The following is a 20,106-nucleotide window of genomic DNA, read 5'->3' on the forward strand; positions in this document are numbered from 1 at the left end:
TTTTTCAGCAAAAAAAAAAGTATATACATGAATACTTTTTGGGATACGTACTCATGTTGAAGAATTTAATTTCCTTGTATATTATAAATTAAATTAGGCTTATTTATGTTTTTTTTTCATTTATAAAATTTAGTCATATTTATATTAAATTTTATTTTCATACATATATTAAAGTACATATTTTTAAAAAAATTATATTAACGTACTTGTACACTAAATATTCATGCACCATATTGAAAAAAAAAGACATTTGTGAAAAGTGAATTTTTTCTATTTGGTAAAAAAAAAGGCAACTCCTTAATCATATTCTATACTGGTACCTTACCTATATTCATGCAACATATTGAAAAAATAAGACATTTGTAAAAAGTGAATTTTTTCTATTTGGTAAAAAAAAAAACAACTCAACTCCTTAAATGGATTAGAACCTCAGGGATTAGTTTGTAACTTTTGGTCGGATACCATAACTTGCCAAAAAAAAGAGAAAAATCCTTTTCTAAACATAAATGATTATTGAAAATATTAATTTGTGAATAAGTAAATATATATATATATATATATATATATATTTATATAGGTTAAAATATTTTTTTAATGATTAATAAATTTTTTATGATAATTAACTGCAAATAAATTATTCCTATAAAATTGAATAATGATTAAACATATTTTATAATTTTTAAATAATTTTAATCCTAGGAATCTTATTCTTAAGAAAGTGACACTTACACTACCCCTCCCCCACCTGCGTCTCCTCTTCCGATCCCCTTTCCTTCTCCCACCTCCATTGGCGGCCTCTCTTCCCCATCCTCCACAACCCCTTCCCATTCCCAATTGCCTCCCATCTCTCCATGTGTACTGCTACACAAAAATTCAATTTGTGTATCGGATGCATCACCTATTAAGAAAGTGATTTAATTAGAAATGCAAGATTCTATATACCAAACACTAGCTATGATTTTGAGTAAGTTGACAAACTATTTTCCTAAGCAGTATATATTCTTGGGGTAAAGTAGGTATGATTCTAGATCAGTTTAATGAATATCTATCTATGGTATAAAATAATTTACATTTTTATTTAATTATTGTTGGTATAATTTTTAAAGTTATTATTATAAAAATTAATAAATTTATCATTTAGACTATGATTAAATAATAATATAAAATTATTTTATATCGTGATTGTGAATATATAACATTTTTTCTCTTTATATAATTCCTATACAGTCAAAGAGATAAGAAAAAAGAAAAAAAAAGTGAAATATATGATTAATGAAACGAAAAAAAAGAAAAAAAAGAAAAAGGTTAAAGAGGAGTGGAAGTAATGTTTAAATATGGATATCATTGTTATTGTTGCATGAGTATAAATATATTATTGTTGTTTCTTTGTAAAGGAGTTAGACTTCAATAAGCAAAAACAATTGTTATCAGGGGGAACCAAATAATTAGTGTGATCTTTGTTTATGATTCTTTTGCTGGGATGGAATGCATCATAATTGATAAAGATAATTCAGTAGTCACTTGAACTGCTAAATCTAATTGAAAGCCAGCGACCAAAGGGAGGACATTATGTGGACATGCAAATTTGAACCAAAGATGGTGTGAAATAACGAATTGTTGGTTTTTAACATGATTATGTAATTCTATTTTGGAACTACCAAATATATTACACCATATAATCAAGACAATAGAGATACATTATACATGCTTCTAATAAATTGATGCTTGCGCGTGCAATTAGGTAATAAACTATACAGTGCATGTTTAATTACTCTTAGCTAAATTCTGTTAAGAATTCTTATTGATATTTGTTATTGTCATGCTTTTATAATTTGAACATATATATATATATATATATATATATATATATATATTATATACCCAGAATTTGTAAATATCAATAATAAGCAAATAAACTGATTTTTTAATAAAAAAAATTATAAAGCTAACGTCAGCTTAGTTGATGCTTCACATCTACGTTGGCTTTAAGGTTGATGCTATTAGATAGACCTTTTCTATAAAAATTTAGCTTTCCAACTTTATGTTAGTTTTGTTGATTTATAAAAATTTAAGACATGTATTAAAAATTGATGCTAGTTAATGTTGACTAACAAGAAATTAGCATTAAAAATTAACTTCAACCAATTTGCGTTGATTTTGACACTAACACAAAACTAATGCTAAAATCATATTTATTGTTGATTTTGCTTAGTCAGCGTCGACTTTTTGAGGGACCCGGATCCTCTCCAAAGTGGTGCTCTCTCCCGCACAAGCATGACCTGTTGGATTAATTCAATAATTTTGATTTCAAAAGAAAAAAAAACGCAAACAAGCAAATTGAATGCAGGCCAGCGTTTGCCGTATTTTTCTTAAATATGTTGTTGGATTTTTTATGATTTATTAAATTTGTACTAGAAAATCTCTACTTAGATTAGTTCAGACAGAGAAGACCATCAAATAAAAATCAGAATTCTGAGAAAATGAGAAAAAAAAATCAGATTCCAGCCCTAGCTATCTACTAATTCGGGGAAGTATGCCATTTTTTCAATGAGAAAAACATAAAAAATATTCAACGAGAAATGTCACATAGATGATATAATAAAACTAAATTGATTCAATAAAATGTGGGTTGGATATTTGTCAGTGGTCCGTTTGCATGTCTTAACACTGGCATAGGACAAATTAAAGGCTCCCCCTCCTACATGAGTTAAAGCATATGTTCACAACAAAAGTCAGCATAAACTAGTAAATATGTTAATTAAAATTAAAAGTTCACACGAGCTATTTCCTGTTTGAAATTTTGAACCGTCGACTTCACTGTCGGATAGGTAGGGGGATACAAATGATCCGGTAGGTATAGCGAATCATATTGTATAAGGAACATTATTACATTTACTATTTGATTAATTAAATTTTTGAATTTGAGTTACAATTTCATAGATATTTAGGATGTGTACTTCTCTGGAATAGTGTCCGGCGATTATTTTTTTTTATCAATAAATATTAATTTTGTTAAAAATGTTAGTTGGGTTAATTATTTAAATCCACCACCTTTTTCTTTCTTTCTTATTTTAGGTGTTAATCTTATATCTCATTTGATGATCAATTAGAATTGAGATTTACATGTACTCACCTCACCTAAGCCGAGAACTAGATGGAGAACGGGTGACCCTTGAACTATGTGATTGTAAACGTTTACTCTTTCTCCTCTCTCAAACGCTAACTTGGCGTGAGAGTGTTGTAGTTATTTCACTGCTGTTATACACGCTACCTCCATCGAGCTCGGTCACTGTACTCCATCGTTTCTGATGAATATGCATGGAATCATTAATTGAATGAAGCATTTGCTGTATTTAGATATATATTAGTACGATATATAGTTTAATCTCGATATATAGTCCAGTAATAAAAGTTTCTAATAAATGTTAACTTACATTATTAAGGTAAAACTCTAATTCTAATTAAGAAACAACAAAAAACACATATGATACTGTATCTAATTAATTCCGTTAAATATTGCAAGACGCAAATCATTGTAATCTCTAGGTGGGTGCACATGCATGCTAAGATGAAAACGTTATCCGGTTTCTCGGGGATTTCTGAAAAAGATTCAAAGTACTTTTTCTGACAAGTTGAAACGAAAACAAAAGTCATCGAGGAAAGTGAGGTGATCCCTCAATCTGATCCAAGGTTTTGTTGTTGGTGTGCTGTTTCATGTTTTGGAAAAAGGGGCGTGTGAGTGTGATTAATTGAGTTGAGGGATATATTGAATGGCTAATATGAGAGGTGGAAACGCAGAAGGATCTTTATGTTGTTGGATGGCGAAGGATTTGTTTTATGCTACAACGTGTTTCTCTCTCTTATCTCAAAATGTAGAATAGAATATAATATTTACTTATTTAGTGGTGAAAGTGGTTCAGTCCAATGCAACCAAATAATGGCTCCATGATTAACCATGCATACAAAATTCCTTTATGCTTGCACGTGTGTGTGGGTCTCTCATCACCCCACCACCTAACTATCTATATCTCTCTCTCTCTCTCTCTTTTTTTTTTTAAATTTAATTTTCTTCAATTCTATTCTTCTAATTAATATATATGTCTTATGAGCTTAATTATATGACTATAGAAGTAGTCAAATGTATGGTTGTGTACTTGTACATATATTGTATAGATAGATGGATACGCAAACGCAATAGGGTAGTGTAGTTGGCCACCGTTGGATAAAGGGGCTCACAGTCACATGACCACTCTCCCCTAAACGACATTGGCCATTGTGTTTCTTTGAGCTTTCGCGTTCATCAATGAATGAATGGGTGAACTGAATCATTCCCAATAGCTGGCGGTGATCATGGCCCCTCCCAATCTCCTTTTTCAATTTAAAAATAATTTCCGACCATTTATTTATGTGATTATGCTTGAGGATCTTGTTAACAATTTTTTGCACCATGCATTTTTTATTATAATAATTATGTTTGAGCCAGATAAAACTATTATCAACAATAAAAGTTTTTTTAGTGCAACCGTATTTTAAGTATATATCAAATACCACCTATTTTTCACAGTAGCAATTATGTTTCGATCCAAACAATCTCATTTTTTTAGTTATTCAAAAACAATTTTATTAATTGTTAATTACCTCAAGTCCTCAACTGTTAGGATAATGGTTACAAAAATTAATTAAAAATAATATTTAATGTTATTAACATTAATAAGAGATTTTTTAATAAGTTTTTTTTATTAATTTAAAACAAATATAAAAAGAATGTTATTATTTAATTTTTTTTAATATATAATAATAAATTAATTGAAAATATTATTTACTCTTCAACTATAAATGTTTTCAAATATCTTTTAATTTCTCACTATGTAATCATAATAAATTTTAAACACATTTAGTATTATCTCATAGTTAAAAAATATTTAAAATATGAAAGTTGTATGATACAAGTTTTTTTATTATGATTTATATGTAGCACGATATATAGTTTTTTTTTAAAGAACTACATGTAGTTAATATCTAGGTTGAATATAAATGACAAAATATTTCCTTTAAATTTTTAGCGTAATTACGTATAATCTTATATTTTAACCCTTTAATTAAGTTAAAATAATCTCGTATCAATTATCAAATAATTATTACTTTACATTAGATATTGACAAATTATTTGAAGAACCAGCTATTAATTAATAAAAAATAATTACTTGAAAGATCTCCACGGCAAAGTTAATTTTAACAACTTCCCGATTTGTGTGGAAAGTGTCTTTAAAAAATTAATTCAAAAAAACTAATATAATCTGACTTCGTACAAAAAAAAAAAGCATCTTCTAAAACTGTTTTTGGGGTGCTAGCTAGCTCTTTCAAGATTCAACTGTGCATTGTCTAGCCTCTTAATAAACTACAAGAGTTGGGTAAATCTTTCTAATTCTTCTTGTAATTTAATTATGTACATGGAATTGATTTATTTCTCTAGGGACCTTCTCACTGATTGGAAAACAAAGTCCAAATGTCTCGAGTGAAATCGGCCATGCCAATCCCATCTTCCTTTAGTGGCCAAATTTGGATGTTTGCGACCTCATTCCCAAAACCAGCACAACAATTGCTGTTGGACTTGATAGGGACCCAACAAAGCACAGCTCTACTAACCCTTATAACACACGAGAAAAACATATATACCATCTCATTCTCATCTCATCTCATTCCTCAGCACCCTTCCATTAGTGGGAAGAAAAAAAAAATCCATCATTGATAATGCTTAATAATCATCACACGTAAATAATACGCATACACACTAACACAGTTTGGTGTCTTATGAAAAAGTTTCAAAAGAAGGCAGACCAAGTCTAACGCTGGTTTGACAAAGACCCTCTCTTTCTTTCCATGTTTTTCGGTTCCCTTATCCCTCATAAAGCTTTGTTAACATCCATACAACAAATTAGAAAAGATCACAACACAACACCTCTCTTTCTCTCCACCAAAAAGAAAAGATCATAAAGCGAGAATTTCACATACACATTAGTCTTCAAGACCATCTCAACTGTAATAATGGAAACACATCATCAACCCCAAAAGAACAAAGAAAACGATGTGCAAAAGATAACTGAAGAAGGAGTAGCAATAGCAAAGCCACCTTCACCATCCTCTTCCCCTTCTCACGAATTCTCCTTCACAATCTCTCTCCATTCTTCTAACACCACAATCCATGACAAATCCAAAACTCCACCTTCTCTTGAAGTAGATCTATCTCCAGCAGATGATATTTTCTTCCACGGTCACTTGCTTCCTCTACACCTCTTATCTCACTTCTCTTCATCACCTCGCTTTTCCACCAACTCCGTGGACAGCTTCACACTCCCCATCAGAGAGTTCTTAGAAGACGAAAAACGCAACAGCTGCAATAGCTGCAACAGCAGCAACATCACCATAGATAGCATTACCAACAGCAACAACATAGAAGACCACAACAATAGAGTCACAAAGGAAGGAAGTAAGTCCAAGCCTAGTTTCTCATTGTTTGGTTTATCAAAGGGGCGTAAAGGGTGTCAAGTTAGAGACAAAGAAGATAAAGAGGATAACATCAAGCACAAGAAGAAACTCGGGTATGATGTGATGCATGCACTTAAGAAGTACTTGAGAATGGTGCAGCCACTAGTGCTTTTCGGAGGGAGAAGAGAAAAAGGTCGGTTCCATGGACAAGCTTATTCTCATTCGGGGAATTTGATCCGGAAAAACAAGCCTGAATTGAGAGGAAGAAGAGGCGAGTATTCAGCACCAGCATCTATGAGAACTTCTCCAACAAACAGTGGTCTTCTGCTAGCAACTGCTGCTCTTCCTCCTGCGAATGACAGCACCATGGAAGAGTTGCAAGCAGCTATTCAAGCTGCAATTGCTCACTGCAAAAATTCTATTGCCAAAGAAGAGAAGCTCAGTTGCTGATACACGTGGTAGATAATATTTTTTTTGTTACTAGTTGTGCTTACTATTGTTATAGTTTTTGTATGTTATATTTTAGTAATGTAAAATCTATGCCTGAAGATTATTACACTTGGTTGCCAATATGTTACTTATTGATTACTAACATTTGTCCACTCGAAATTTATTTTTTTAAACAATATATATATATATATATATATATATATATATATATATGTTGATTAACTGATAAACATTGATGATCGATAATTAACACATTGGTAACTGAATGTAACTCTAGTGTGGATTTTTACATGTGGATATAATATTTCTGTATTTACTAATTTGCACCCAAAAAAAATATTATAGTATTTATATTTTAAGTAATTTTAGGCATAGAAAAATTCATGTTCTATTATGAGAGTTTGAAAAGAAGGGCAAGTGTAAAAAGTATAAGTCAGAGAAGATTGATGATTTGTGTCTTCTAGCATATAGTATCTCATAAAATTCTGAAAACTCTGGCAACCGAGTCTTTTTCCATGATGAGGTGATAGTAACAATTGTCCCACACTAGGGCCTCTTGATGAAAATGGTAAAGCTAGAGTTGGGTTTTTTTAAGTAAAATTTTAAGTTGGAGTGTCATGATCATGGGAAAAAAATTGACTGTAATTAAGATAATTTTACTTCGTCCAAATCAATTAAACTAGTCAAAATTCAAAGTAACTCCCGGTTCGAGAAAAAAAATGCATTAAGACTACACTAATGCAGAGAATGGGAGTGCTTATATATATTAACATATAACTGTTACTATAAATTTATTTAATAAAAAGGCGCTGAACTCTATACATGGGAATTCTCAATTCTGAGATTCCAATGATAAGCATATACTATATAGCAGCTAGAGACGCGTCAGAAAGTTTCAAGTCTAAACTGCCTATGTTTTCTCTGACATATTCTCCTAGTAGATCCATAGTGACCAGAGCGTTTTTGCATCGATCTGTTATTTTTCATTTTCATTTTCCTCTGTCGTGGTTATTTTGTTTAACTTTTTCCTTTGAAAACATGTCCAATCGAAACATATTTGGACCCGATCGATATATTAGATTCCCCGCCAAATAATCTGCTTTACCTTGTCACAATCATGTCCCATTGCAAGAAAGACTGTACTCATGGAACCACGAAGGTGAGGTTACAACTGTCACTGACTTATATGTACGTAAAGGGTGGGAACATGCTCTTTACAGGCTTAACAGTTAGGAAAGCGCAATCTAAACCAACCAAATTAAGCCTATAGTCACAACAAGGAAAACTACATATCATTATATCATTATACTATAGTTTCGAATTTAACTACTGAAATACCTACATTATAAAGTCAAAAAGGTCAAATCAACTTTTTCGTAGCTCCCTACACATGAAGACAATGAATGAAAAAGGTACTGGAAGCTAGGAGGATTTTTTATCATAATAATGAATAATGAATAATGAATAATGAATGAATTAAAGAACGGTCGTGAATGGATAGGGATGGCATGGGCAAAGAACAATTAAAGGAAGGCCATAAAGTTCCAAGTACAATTATTTGAAGTTCATATACTATAATTCACATAAAATATATATTTCCCTGCATCTAATAATTATAAGGAGAGACAGTAGTGATGATAGACATAAGGGTCATGCTAAGAATTAATTATAAACATAATGATGAGCTTAGAAATACATATAAATGTGGGCAAGTATATGGTTACAAAATGTTAGCATTATGAAAGAGGACCACCATCTGCGCGCGATCGCTGTTGTACTACGAGTCAAATTGGAACAAAATCCCATTCTCTTTGCAAAGTGCATGTGTTGTGTTTGACCATTCCACTTTAGTATTAAGCTGGAAGCCACGCACAACATACGTCACGGAGTAACCGTTCATGTATCTGGTAATAATTAAGTTAAAGATGTAACTGGATAAGTTCCACTGCTTCCTTTCTTGTGCATCAGAACGCATCAATTATCAACAAAATAAACTTTCTGCATCAAATGTTAAAATGAGTCAAGTTTCAATGATGTAAATACTTAGTATTCTAACCAACAAGTTTTTGGTTCGGATAATCTTGAGTTTGATCCCTTAAGTAAAGTCTCAGATTGAAACTTGTGGATAAGAAAAACTTGGTTAAGAAGATTTTTAGGCATAGGCTAGTCAACAAAAAAGGTAGTAATACTATGCACTAATGAAAAATTGATAATCTATATTTGTTCTAAATAAAATGATAACTTTTTAAGATGGGGGATTGAGATTCACGAGCGGGTTAATAATTGTTGCTTCTTGCACCCCAATAATTGCTTCATGCACTTCTCTAAAATATTTTTTTCACCTTTCAGATTGGTCAATTCAAAATGTAAAAGATGTAAGTGTAACCAATCCTATCTTGAATGTAAAACTACATTCCGGTTGGTCAATAAGATGCAAAACGCAATAATCTTTTGGTGCAGGAAGCAGCAGCAGCAAAGGTGAGCCTAATGACCCAATCCTATTAAGTCCACAAACACAAGGTGAAAATATGACCATTTCGTTTTTGTCCCTCCTAAATGACAGATCATGCCATGCTCAATTTGTATTTAAGTGTGTTGGACTGAAATTTCTATTTGTTCATGCAATTGGGTCAAGAGACAAATGACCCAAAAGCCCAAGAAGAAAACTATCTACTGAACAAAGTCCTAGTATCATTTTATCAGTTAAAACAAGCAACAGACAGAGGGTGGAACATAATTTAACTAGCGATCTCCCATGCTAATAAGCTAGTGACCTAATTAATTTGTGACAGGGGAATGATATTTGGACATCTCATTATTCTAAATGATAGAGCAATAATACCACCAACAAGAGAATTTGACTACGCAAACATGTCCAAATTGGATCTCCCACTCCTGAGCAACATTCTTTGATTTTCACTCCCCACAGGAAAATCGGAATGAGTTTTTGGGCATGCAGAATCCAGTAAATTAATTGCACATCAAGAATCAGACTCTAGAATGATGTTAGAGAAACCTCGGCTTCAAGGAAAACAAAAGGCGATGGCTCAACACGAACGATGGAGCAAAAACCAATATATAATTACACGAAAACATTAGAATATAACAGCTCTAATATGATTGTGAAATGACCCACCACAATTTAGATGTATATATCTAGCACAAATCCATCCGTATTAATTAATTCAGGTATTCGGAGTAGCTTGCCATGAATTTGTGTGTTTTGGTTTCTACATTATCCTGCTTTAATGCACCCCAACCTCAACTCGAGAGAGCCAAATCAGAGGTTGGAAACCGTACGTAGTGGAGCGAAACAATATATACTATCCAATAAGAACATATAACGTTGATTCAAACTGGTCCTACAGATAGAACATATCCCAAGTCACATGATTGTGTCCATTTCCGAGAAGAATAATCTATCGGCGCAGCCATGCATCCGCAGAAAAGTTTGTGTTCGCTCGCTGTGGTCCCCTTCCTTTTCAAACAAAACAATTAACCACCTAACATTACATTACTGGGTTGTTGACACATGAGAGAATCATAATCAGACTTCACTCTCTAGTGGTCCTCACCCAAGGCAACTATATTATTAGATCGATTCATTGGAAAGTGACGGTCTTTACATCAATTTAGAAAGAGAAAATAATTCGATTAAATATAGTAATATTAAAAATAAAAAAAATCTTAATCTTTATAAAATCATTTTGTGTTGTCCACAAACTGGTTAACATTTTCTTAGCAAAGGATATAATTATTTGTCGATTCAATTGGGTAAAATTTGTTGATGAAAATAGCAAGAAAATGAATATAGCTTTACATCCTTTCTAGTTATAAGCTATGTTATGTATAATAGTGTTATCTTAGGAATTGAGGATGAGTGTTAGTTATGTGATGTGATTTGATTTGTGTGTGAAAATGGTGAAAATGAAGAAGCGTGAAGCAAGCAGCAGGATCGAACGGTGCGAAAAGAACCAATGAATCTGAAAAGCGGGCCCCACATCCCGCCGCGACAGGCACTTCCTTCCCCGATCACTTCTTCGTCTTACACTGCCGGATCGCCTCCTTCAATATCTATTCTCAAATTTAATCACTTCCTTTTTTCTTTGTGCTCGGAATCGAAACAAAATATCCTTTTTCCTTGACGGTTATTCATAATTCCGCGATCCACATCTTCCCCATACTCCACCCCTGATTTTATAATTACCATCACGTCCTACAATTCTTTCTGAATTCGTAAGGACTTTAATTATTCATCCATGTTTTTTCTTAGATACATTGAATTTATGAGGGAGGATGCAAGCGGTGGGTAGAATAATTAGTCAGGGTGTGTACACGTTTTCGGGGCCGTTTCATCCGTTCGGTGGCGCCGTTGATATTGTGGTGGTGGAACAGCAAGATGGAACTTTCAAGTCCTCTCCTTGGTACGTTCGATTTGGCAAATTCCAAGGGGTTTTGAAGGCAAGGGAAAAGGTTGTTGATATCTGTGTCAATGGGGTGCAAGCTGGTTTCCAAATGCATCTTGATCATAAAGGGGAAGCCTTTTTTCTCAGGGAAATCGATGCACAAGAAGAAGAAGCCATTTTGATGTTTCCTTCTTCTTCTGGCGATGATGCAGATGATCAGACTCGCTCTCACTCTCTCAGGTCCGAGAGTTTGAATTATGATGCTGCTGCTGAGGTTGTGGGAAGGACTACTAGCTCTCGCCGCTCCCGGATACTTGGCCTTGTGTTTGGGAGAAGGTCTTTGAAGAGGGAAGATGGTGCGGGTGTTGGTGATGGTGATGGTGTTGGTGATGGAATTGGGAACAGGGTTGGTTCCTTGGAGCGCGCCGAGATTGCGGCTAACTTGTTAGACATCAATTGGTCCACCAATCCCTCCGCTGAACAAGGGCAAGATGTTATTGCTAACCCGTCTGGGGATGGAGAGGTGGTTGTGGAGAATGGCGAATTGAATGAGGAAGCTTGTTTTGGTGGCGAGTGTGACTTGAATTGGAAGGAAATTGTGTATGACATTGCAGAGTCTGATGTGCAAGTTGCATGTGTGGAGGTGGAGGTTGAAGCATGCGTAGAAAAGGAATTGAATGGAGAAGAGGTTTCTATTGATGCGCCGGGTGAAAATAGTAATGAATCATCATCAGAGACTTCCAAGTTGGGAGTGGATTGTTCTAGTGAACAAGCTCATGAGGTGATGTACCTTGCTGGCCCAGAATGTGAAGAAGTCCATGTCCATGTCCACGATGAAGTCTTGCATGGTGCAACTGTACTGCTAGCTGAGGTAAATTGAAAAATTCATGGACAAGTAGCCTTCACCTATGGTTTTGGCTTAAGGAATTGGAGATAACTAAATAGTACCTAAGCAAATAATGTTCTCCAATCAGAACTGGCTATATAATATATAAAACCGGTTTCCAAGATGCCAATTTTGTTTACTTAGATGAAATTGATGGCTGCATTGACGGTCAGCAGCAGTGGCCGGGATAAAATATCATACAGCCAATTTTGATTGGTGAACGACAGCACTAGTATTTATGGTACTATATTTAAGTTTTGTCCGATAACAAATGACACTAAATTCCTTACATGGAATTTTTTAAGTCAACTGGAATAATTAAAGAATCATTCTCAATCCCTAAAATACTTCTACTAATCCAGTAACCTACTACTTACTATATAAAAAAAAAGTATTCAAACTTTTTATGTTCTTAAGGTATTAAATGCATTTACCCTTTTCATTTATTACTTTCTCACAAAGTATTAGGAGGTTCTTGTAAGAGGGTATACCACTGTAGCATTGCTCATAATTACATCAAGAAAACATTTACTTTGTTTCGGTTGACACTGACACCCTAAAGTTATGCTTTAGGATACAGAAGCTGAGGAAGTTATTGAGAATGCTGATCTTGAGTCTCATTCTCGGATTCAACAAACAGATAGTTCAGATTCTGATGATATTAGGTACAATGAGGTGGTTGTTGAAGAGCAACCAACATCTCCAAAATCTCAAACTGTCAAAATGGGCCTAGGACATTATTCAAATGAGAAAGTTGAGCCAAATTGTATTATCAAACCTTCCAGTTACAGCATCTTGGCTGACCAAGCCTTAGATGACAATAATATGAAGGACAAAGATGTCTCTAGCACACTATCATCTCCTCTGGATTCTGTTGATGATTCTTTACCTAGAAAAGCATCAAGGAGATCATCATCACCAAGTTCAGAGGACGAAAATTTCCTTTTTAGTGGCCATGACAAAAGTGTTATCAATGATCGATTCGAGAGATCATTCTCCCCTGAACATGTAGATAAAGAAGATCATGTTTCTTATGGGAATGACAGTGAAAAGTTAACAGCAATATCCAATCCCATAGACATTCCTATGAACAAAGCTGCTGGGGAGGAAGTTGTGCAGTTTTCGGGATCCTTGCCAAATATTTCTTCTGGTAGTGACATCATGGTCGAACACAATGTTCGATATCCTTTATGTCAATCACTGGACTCAAAATCCACATCCTTGCCATGGGCATTTCCTGGAAAAGATGACTTGGAATGTCTAAAATCAGACGAAGACAAAGGAAACCAGTTATCACATGAAGGGCAAGGTGCCAAGGATTACAATGATTCTGGGGAACTCAAAGGTACTGTTCTTTATCTTCCCCTTGGTAAGAGAACTTATATAAGTTGTCTTTCTACTGAATTGAAAACAATCCATGTCTTTAGATAATATTTCATCTCTTCTAGTAGTGTACTGAATATACTGTTTTTTATGGAATGATAATTGCTATACATTTTATAGCAACAGGTTGTAAATTTCACAGAAGATTCAGAAGCGACTTTCTATTTTGAACAATAATTTAGTTTGAGTAGACTTGTGTGTTTTGTCAGAGCAAAATGAAGGGTTTTGTCATTGTTGTAACTTTGAAAAAGGCTTTTCAAACATTAAGCTGTAGCCTGTAGGTAGTTATTATACTGATTTATCGTTTATGCGAACAACAGTCTCTGTAAACACTTGTTGTGTGAAGGGATGGTAGCTGACTGTACTTCTAAAGCATTCAATGCCGAATATCTGGTTGGTAAATAAATCTACTTCTCTGCATCCTGGGGGATGATAGGCTTGTTATTAATATTGGTTATCATTATTTTCCATGAGATTTAGGCATGGTGTCTTTTGAAAGCCCGTATATATTTAAACTGAAAGGCATGATACCAGCTGACCAAGTTGAGAAAAATCATACAGGAGATCCATCAACACGCAACCCTTCCGCTGGTGGAAGTTGGAGAATTTGGCCTTTCTCCTTGAGGAGAGAAGGATCTAGAAAGTCTATGTTGCCCCCTTCTCCAAGTGATTCCAAAAACACTACTTTTGTTAATTCTCCAGAGAATACGATTAGTACTGATATGAACAAAAATGAGCTCAAACCCAATTTAATGAAAAAGAAGGTTAAGGAAATGACTCCAACCTCTGAACAGCTAGCCTCGTTGAATCTGAAGGATGGGATGAATACTGTAACCTTCACTTTCTCTACAGCTGTGCTGGGGAAGCAGCAGGTAAATAATCATGAATTTCTATAATTTTATTTTAAGAACATGAAGTTTACTTCTCGTTTCCTTTTATGTACATTTCTTCAATTGAAATCTCTCTTCTACTTTTATTTTTTATTTTTTATGTTTGATTAACAGGTTGATTGTCGAATATATTTATGGAAATGGAACGCTCGTATAGTGATCTCAGATGTGGATGGTACAATTACAAGGTGAGGATACATCTTTTTGAAAATGAAGCTGTTTTTAAAATAGATAATGCACTCAGACAACACTCTGGTTAATATTCATTCTTTTAAAAGTTGTTTTTCTCTGTCATTTTATTTGTTAATTTGATGTTATCTGCCACATAAAGATAATTGGTATCTACCTAAAATTATGCTCCTCTGCAATCTCATTTAAATCTTAGAGCTGGTTGACTTCTTTTTCTTTCAATCAAATATGTCTTGCCGCTATCAAGTGAAAAGATATCCATGATATGCTGTATTCCTCCATGAGCTTAACAATCCATGCTTTTCAGACCTAGGAGTAACATATCACACCAAATTTCTTTAAATATATGCCAGGATAAAATCTATTCTGCTATATATCAGTAAACTTCTATTATGTGATGTTTATATGGTGGTAATTGGCAATCAATTAGATTCTCTATGGATCTTGTTTCTTTTGAGTCCCGAATGTTGCTTTTCCCTATCCTTTTATCACTTGAAAAAAACTGGGTATGGACTTTCCAACCTTGTTTTCAGTTTATAGTGCTTACGGGATTCCAACATCATAATTCATCTGCTTTGTTCAGTGTGTTCAGTTGCTTGCTCCTAAAACAACATATGAATTTTATTTCATGTTTTTTCCTTTATCATTTAGTTGCCTTTTTGTTTTACTTCCTGTCATACGCTTTTTAGAATTAGTATGCTCTTGCTAAAATGTCTAATGAAAACACAATACAAACATTAATCTATCAACTTATCAAGCTTGGAGTATATATCCAATAATTTAGTATCATTAAGGGGTACTTGTAGTAGATTGCCCTTTGAACAATTATGAAAAGCAGGGCATATTTTCTGGTGTTTCTCTTCATGTTTGCTTCTTGTTGGTTGAATTTGTATACATATATTTGTTTACCTTGTGCTTAGACTCATTCTCTTATAAGCTGAGCTTTTAACTTAAAAATTTGTTTAAGGGAAATTAGACATGTAAAAGTTTCTAATGGTTTTAAAATACATGGGTTCGATTTCTAATGAAGAAAAACTCTATGAGGCAGTTCTTTGATTTGTATTGGAATTTTATGGAAGAAATTTGACCATAATTTATGTTGTTTGGTTGGTAAGTGTAAACCCAATCAGGCTTATGAACTTATTGGAGTTTGACATACCCTGTAGAAGGAAAATGTCATTCACTTTGGGGTTATTAGATAATCGAGCTAGACAACCTAGGTTGTCCAGTTGCCAATCAACAACCTGAGTGGATGTAAAAATTTAAGTAGATAAAGATCCTTGTTTGGTCCGCTCTACTAAAATATTTAAGCAGGTATAATTAGTTTAACAATTACGATTAGACCTTTAAAGTTGAATTGATTGACAATTTATGGTACTATTTCTATGAGAAAATTTGAGGCCGAGCCCTGGTGCAGCGGTAAAGTTGTGCCTTGGTGACTTGTTGGTCATGGGTTCGAATTCGGAAATAGCTTCTTTGCATATGCAAGGGTAAGGCTGCGTACAACATCCCTCCCCCATACCTTCGCATAGCGAAGAGCCTCTGGGCAATGGGTACGAAGTTTTCTATGAGAAAATTTACAATTTGTAGCAATATCTTGGCCAATTTTGAGATGATAAGGTAAAGTTAGCATATTTAGGGGAAATTGTTTTTGTTGGAATGGCAAATACATTATGAGTAGGTACATAAGGAAGTAAGACAAGATGGACAACACAACACAAAATAAAATTGTAGAAATTGTTTGAATTTGAATACCCTTTCCTTCTTGCTTCAAGGACTTTTAACATCCTGATAAGCTTTTGCCGAATAGAGTCCATGTATTTTGCTTCTCTTCTGTTATTTTCAAAAGATCTAACTCTAGTATGAAATTGTAATTTCTTTATCTTGTTTCATGTCTTACAGGTCAGATGTTCTTGGTCAGTTCATGCCTTTGGTTGGTATTGACTGGTCACAGACAGGTGTTGCACATTTATTCTCCGCTATCAAGGTTTGCTTATCTTGTCCTTGTTTTAGATGTTTTGAGACTGCTACAATATGATAATGTGGTTAAATCCTCTGAATACACTGATCATACATCATTGCATATGGGCAGTTTTGGGGTAGGTATGCTCAAACCAAATAATTGGGTTGCTTTATCTGTTAAAGGCACTAAATTGCTTATATTCTAAAAGTTTTTATCATTCTAATATGATTAAATTTTTAGGAGTTTTATGATGGAAACTGTACCTATGTCCTTCCCATAACAACTATCCTTTGATCTCTTTTCACCCTGTATGGTGTCTCATGATCTTTTCCCTTGTCGATTTCACATTTACAGGAAAATGGTTATCAACTGCTTTTTCTCAGTGCTCGTTCAATTTCTCAGGCCTATATTACACGGCAATTCTTACTAAACCTTAAACAGGTGATGTGTAAATTTAGCAATCAGTTTCTAATCCATATGGACAAAAATATAAAAGGAAATAAAGCTATTTACATTTTCATTTTTATTTTGTATATTGCAGGATGGAAAAGTTTTACCAGATGGTCCTGTTGTTATTTCCCCTGATGGACTTTTTCCCTCTCTATATCGAGAAGGTAATAACTCTGCTTGTGTTTCTTTTCTGCTGCTTCTTATTGTTCCCTTTCTTCCAATCTAACACATCACTGTGTCTTCAGTTATCCCCCCCCCCCCCCCCAAAGAAAAGTACTGAACTACCGATTTCAAAGAAATCCTACTTGAATAATTAAAAATTTCTCTTGACGAATGGGCAAGTTCTTTGATGAAATTCAAGTATTTTAGCTAAAGCAGTCTGCAAAGCCTGTAACGAAAATCTGGAGTATGGACTTTTGTGCCCTGCTTTTACCTTAAGTGACATATAGGTTTTGTATAATAGAGATTGGAAGGCTATACTATTGTACTAGGAACCTCTAAGAATAGTATAAATGTGCAAAACTTCGCACCCCATTGCCCGGAGGCTCTTCGTTATGCGAAGGTATGGGGGAGGGATGTTGTACGCAGCCTTACCCTTGCATATGCAAAGAGGCTGTTTCCGGATTCGAACCCATGACCAACAAGTCACCAAGGCACAACTTTACCGCTGCACCAGGGCTCGCCCTCAGTATAAATGTGCAAAATTGAATAAAATAAAAACATTCAACTTTTATTCCCTTATATCACATGAAAACACAAGCAGTGTGGGTCATTTTGTTAAAAAGATTACAAAGTGACTAAGTTTTGGATTTCTTTCATGGCATGATTTCTGATTTTGTTATATTCTAGTTCGTATAAGACACCACCATGTGGAGCTGTGGCCAATATATGTACGACTCTTGTATGATTTTTTTTTCTTATGACTCATTGACCTCTTAATTTTGATGTATATATACGAGAGTGTGAGGATTCATCAAATTTTAATTCAAGTCTGTGTATGAAATGCCCTGGTCTTGCATTTATAATATTTTGGACTAAAACATTTTTTTTTCTCATCTATTTCCAGTTATTAGGAGGGTTCCTCATGAATTCAAAATAGCATGCTTAGAGGTTAGTTTCCCGCTGCTACATATTACAATGATCATATTACATTCATAATGTTATTAAAGTCTATTTGAATTTTTATGTCATCAGGACATCAAGGCACTTTTTCCTTCTGATAGCAGTCCATTCTATGCTGGTTTTGGTAATAGGGATACGGATGAAATCAGCTACCTTAAGGTTGGAATTCCCCTAGGAAAAATTTTCATTATTAATCCCAGGGTAAATAAATCCTTCTTTTTTAAAAGTAAAAATTTGCTTCATGCTAGAAGTTCCTAAAATGTTTGAAGTTCGTCAAACCTTTCTTATTTTTAAGTTCGCAGGGAGAGGTGGTTATAAACCGCCGTGTTGACGCAAAATCATATACTTCTCTGCATGCTCTTGTGAATGGAATGTTCCCCCCTACGAGCTCTTCTGAGCAGGTTTAATCTTGAAGAAGCTTTATTTTTTATTCTCTTGTTCATAATGCCTGTCTTGGGGATTGTGTTCCTCAAATTTTTTTCAGTCTTCCTAGAATTTAAATTTCAAAGTAAAGCATGTTGAGTGTGAGAGCTGGCTGGATCTTTTTATATTTTTCTGCGGTGTGATTTATCCTGGTTACGTTATTATGCTTTTTAATGCAAGTTTCATTCTATTAAGGATTTTTTTTTGTAATCTTGGTTACCTTTGCCCGTTTTCTTGCTGAACCTTGTTTGCAGGAGGACTTTAATTCATGGAATTTCTGGAAACTACCCCCTCCTGCCATAGATATTTGAAAGGGTCCCATGGATTTTTAGGCTCAATTATGCAGCCTAGATATGAATGGGCGCAGGCGGTGCTGCTCCAAAAATTATATGGGTAAATTTATCAGCTCTACATAATCTATCCAGACTCTAGGATTTAGTTTTAGTAATTAGATACTTGATCTATTTTGCATAGGTTTTTAACTCAAGTGTTTCCTCTAATTTAATCAGAAACTTTATAGGTAAATATCTTTACAATTTTCTAGTATATGTTCAATATTTCTCCTGGAACTGAAGTATTGAAGATATTATTAATATAACTAATTTTATTATATACTTGCATGTCATGGTGAAGTATGTTTTGCCATCACTCCGTTTGCGCAATTGTTCATGCTACTTCATTATGTTTTTGTTTTTTTGCTAATACAGGTTATGTATCTGAGCCCAATGAGAACCACCTGATTCTGTTGATGACTTGTACTGTGGATTGATTAATCGGAACGCATAACATAATTTGGTGGATGGAATTCGTATGAAAGAGCAAGATGGAACTTCTTTCCTGTTTGATGCTGCGAGATCAGATCCATTTTTGTCCTTGGTTAGTTATAATGTTAACCGGTGACCACTAAAGTCATGGAATCACACACACATTTGATATCATTTCTTGATTATAGATAGATTCGTGCACAGTTAAGTCCTTTTCATTTGACTGCTAACTTGTATATGTATGTAATTGTGTACTTGAGTGATGCCTCTTCAGTTTTATTATTCTACCATATAGAAAAGTTTATGCTTGTTTTCATTCGTCATTTGTTCTTATTGTAGAACAATTGTAAATGGACACTCCAACCTTTGACACCTCTTATTTCTCTTTCTTTCTCTTGTTACATTATATCACTTATCACGTTAACTTCTATCTCTTGGATTTTTTTCTCTCTCAAGGTGTAGACTAGTATTGAATGTTCACATAACATCATTCCTTATTTTCATGCGTTTCAGTCACCTGCCTGTTTAAGTTCTATGACTTCAGTGCAACTTCCATTATCAAAATGTTTTCATATAGTGGCACATTCATATCTTATAAACACTCATTTGACTTTCTTTATTTCTCTCTATCTTTCTCTTATTATGTAATATCTACACTTTTCTTTCTTCTCTATCTCTCTGAAGGTGTCAACAA

At 34.0% G+C, this 20,106-nt stretch overlaps 2 protein-coding genes across 5 annotated transcripts; both read left to right on the plus strand.

The window, feature by feature from the left end:
• The first annotated feature begins 5,782 nt into the window (after nucleotides 1-5,782).
• LOC114408695 (BRI1 kinase inhibitor 1-like) lies at nucleotides 5,783-7,078 on the plus strand. The gene has a single exon (XM_028371832.1). It carries the CDS (start codon nucleotides 6,046-6,048, stop codon nucleotides 6,934-6,936), a length of 891 nt encoding a protein of 296 aa, XP_028227633.1. The 5' UTR covers nucleotides 5,783-6,045; the 3' UTR covers nucleotides 6,937-7,078.
• A 3,593-nt stretch (nucleotides 7,079-10,671) lies between these two features.
• On the plus strand, nucleotides 10,672-19,842 carry LOC114408696 (phosphatidate phosphatase PAH2-like). 4 transcript variants are annotated; one of them, XM_028371835.1, is made up of 12 exons: nucleotides 10,672-12,213; nucleotides 12,802-13,573; nucleotides 14,173-14,483; nucleotides 14,616-14,689; nucleotides 16,593-16,677; nucleotides 17,008-17,094; nucleotides 17,195-17,267; nucleotides 18,170-18,213; nucleotides 18,298-18,426; nucleotides 18,521-18,626; nucleotides 18,903-19,041; nucleotides 19,356-19,842. In XM_028371835.1, exons 1-10 carry the CDS (start codon nucleotides 11,233-11,235, stop codon nucleotides 18,554-18,556), a joined length of 2,592 nt encoding a protein of 863 aa, XP_028227636.1. In that variant the 5' UTR covers nucleotides 10,672-11,232; the 3' UTR covers nucleotides 18,557-18,626; nucleotides 18,903-19,041; nucleotides 19,356-19,842. The 4 variants fall into 4 exon arrangements, with proteins under 4 accessions (XP_028227636.1, XP_028227637.1, XP_028227634.1 ...); XM_028371836.1 differs by having other exon boundaries at nucleotides 18,298-18,384; XM_028371833.1 differs by having other exon boundaries at nucleotides 10,673-12,213; nucleotides 18,528-18,626.
• The last annotated feature ends 264 nt before the right edge of the window (nucleotides 19,843-20,106 follow it).

The sequence above is a fragment of the Glycine soja genome, chromosome 4, assembly GCF_004193775.1.
Source record: "Glycine soja cultivar W05 chromosome 4, ASM419377v2, whole genome shotgun sequence".
Lineage (NCBI taxonomy): Eukaryota > Viridiplantae > Streptophyta > Magnoliopsida > Fabales > Fabaceae > Glycine > Glycine soja.

Bases quoted from the DNA above. Each gene is read 5' to 3' on its own strand.
- LOC114408695 (XM_028371832.1), top strand. From the start codon at position 6,046: ATGGAAACACATCATCAACCCCAAAAGAACAAAGAAAACGATGTGCAA.
- LOC114408696 (XM_028371833.1), top strand. From the start codon at position 11,233: ATGCAAGCGGTGGGTAGAATAATTAGTCAGGGTGTGTACACGTTTTCG. The intron at 14,690-16,592 runs GTGAGGATACAT...CATGTCTTACAG, and splicing joins GTGGATGGTACAATTACAAG to GTCAGATGTTCTTGGTCAGT. The intron at 18,214-18,297 runs GTTAGTTTCCCG...TTATGTCATCAG, and splicing joins TCAAAATAGCATGCTTAGAG to GACATCAAGGCACTTTTTCC.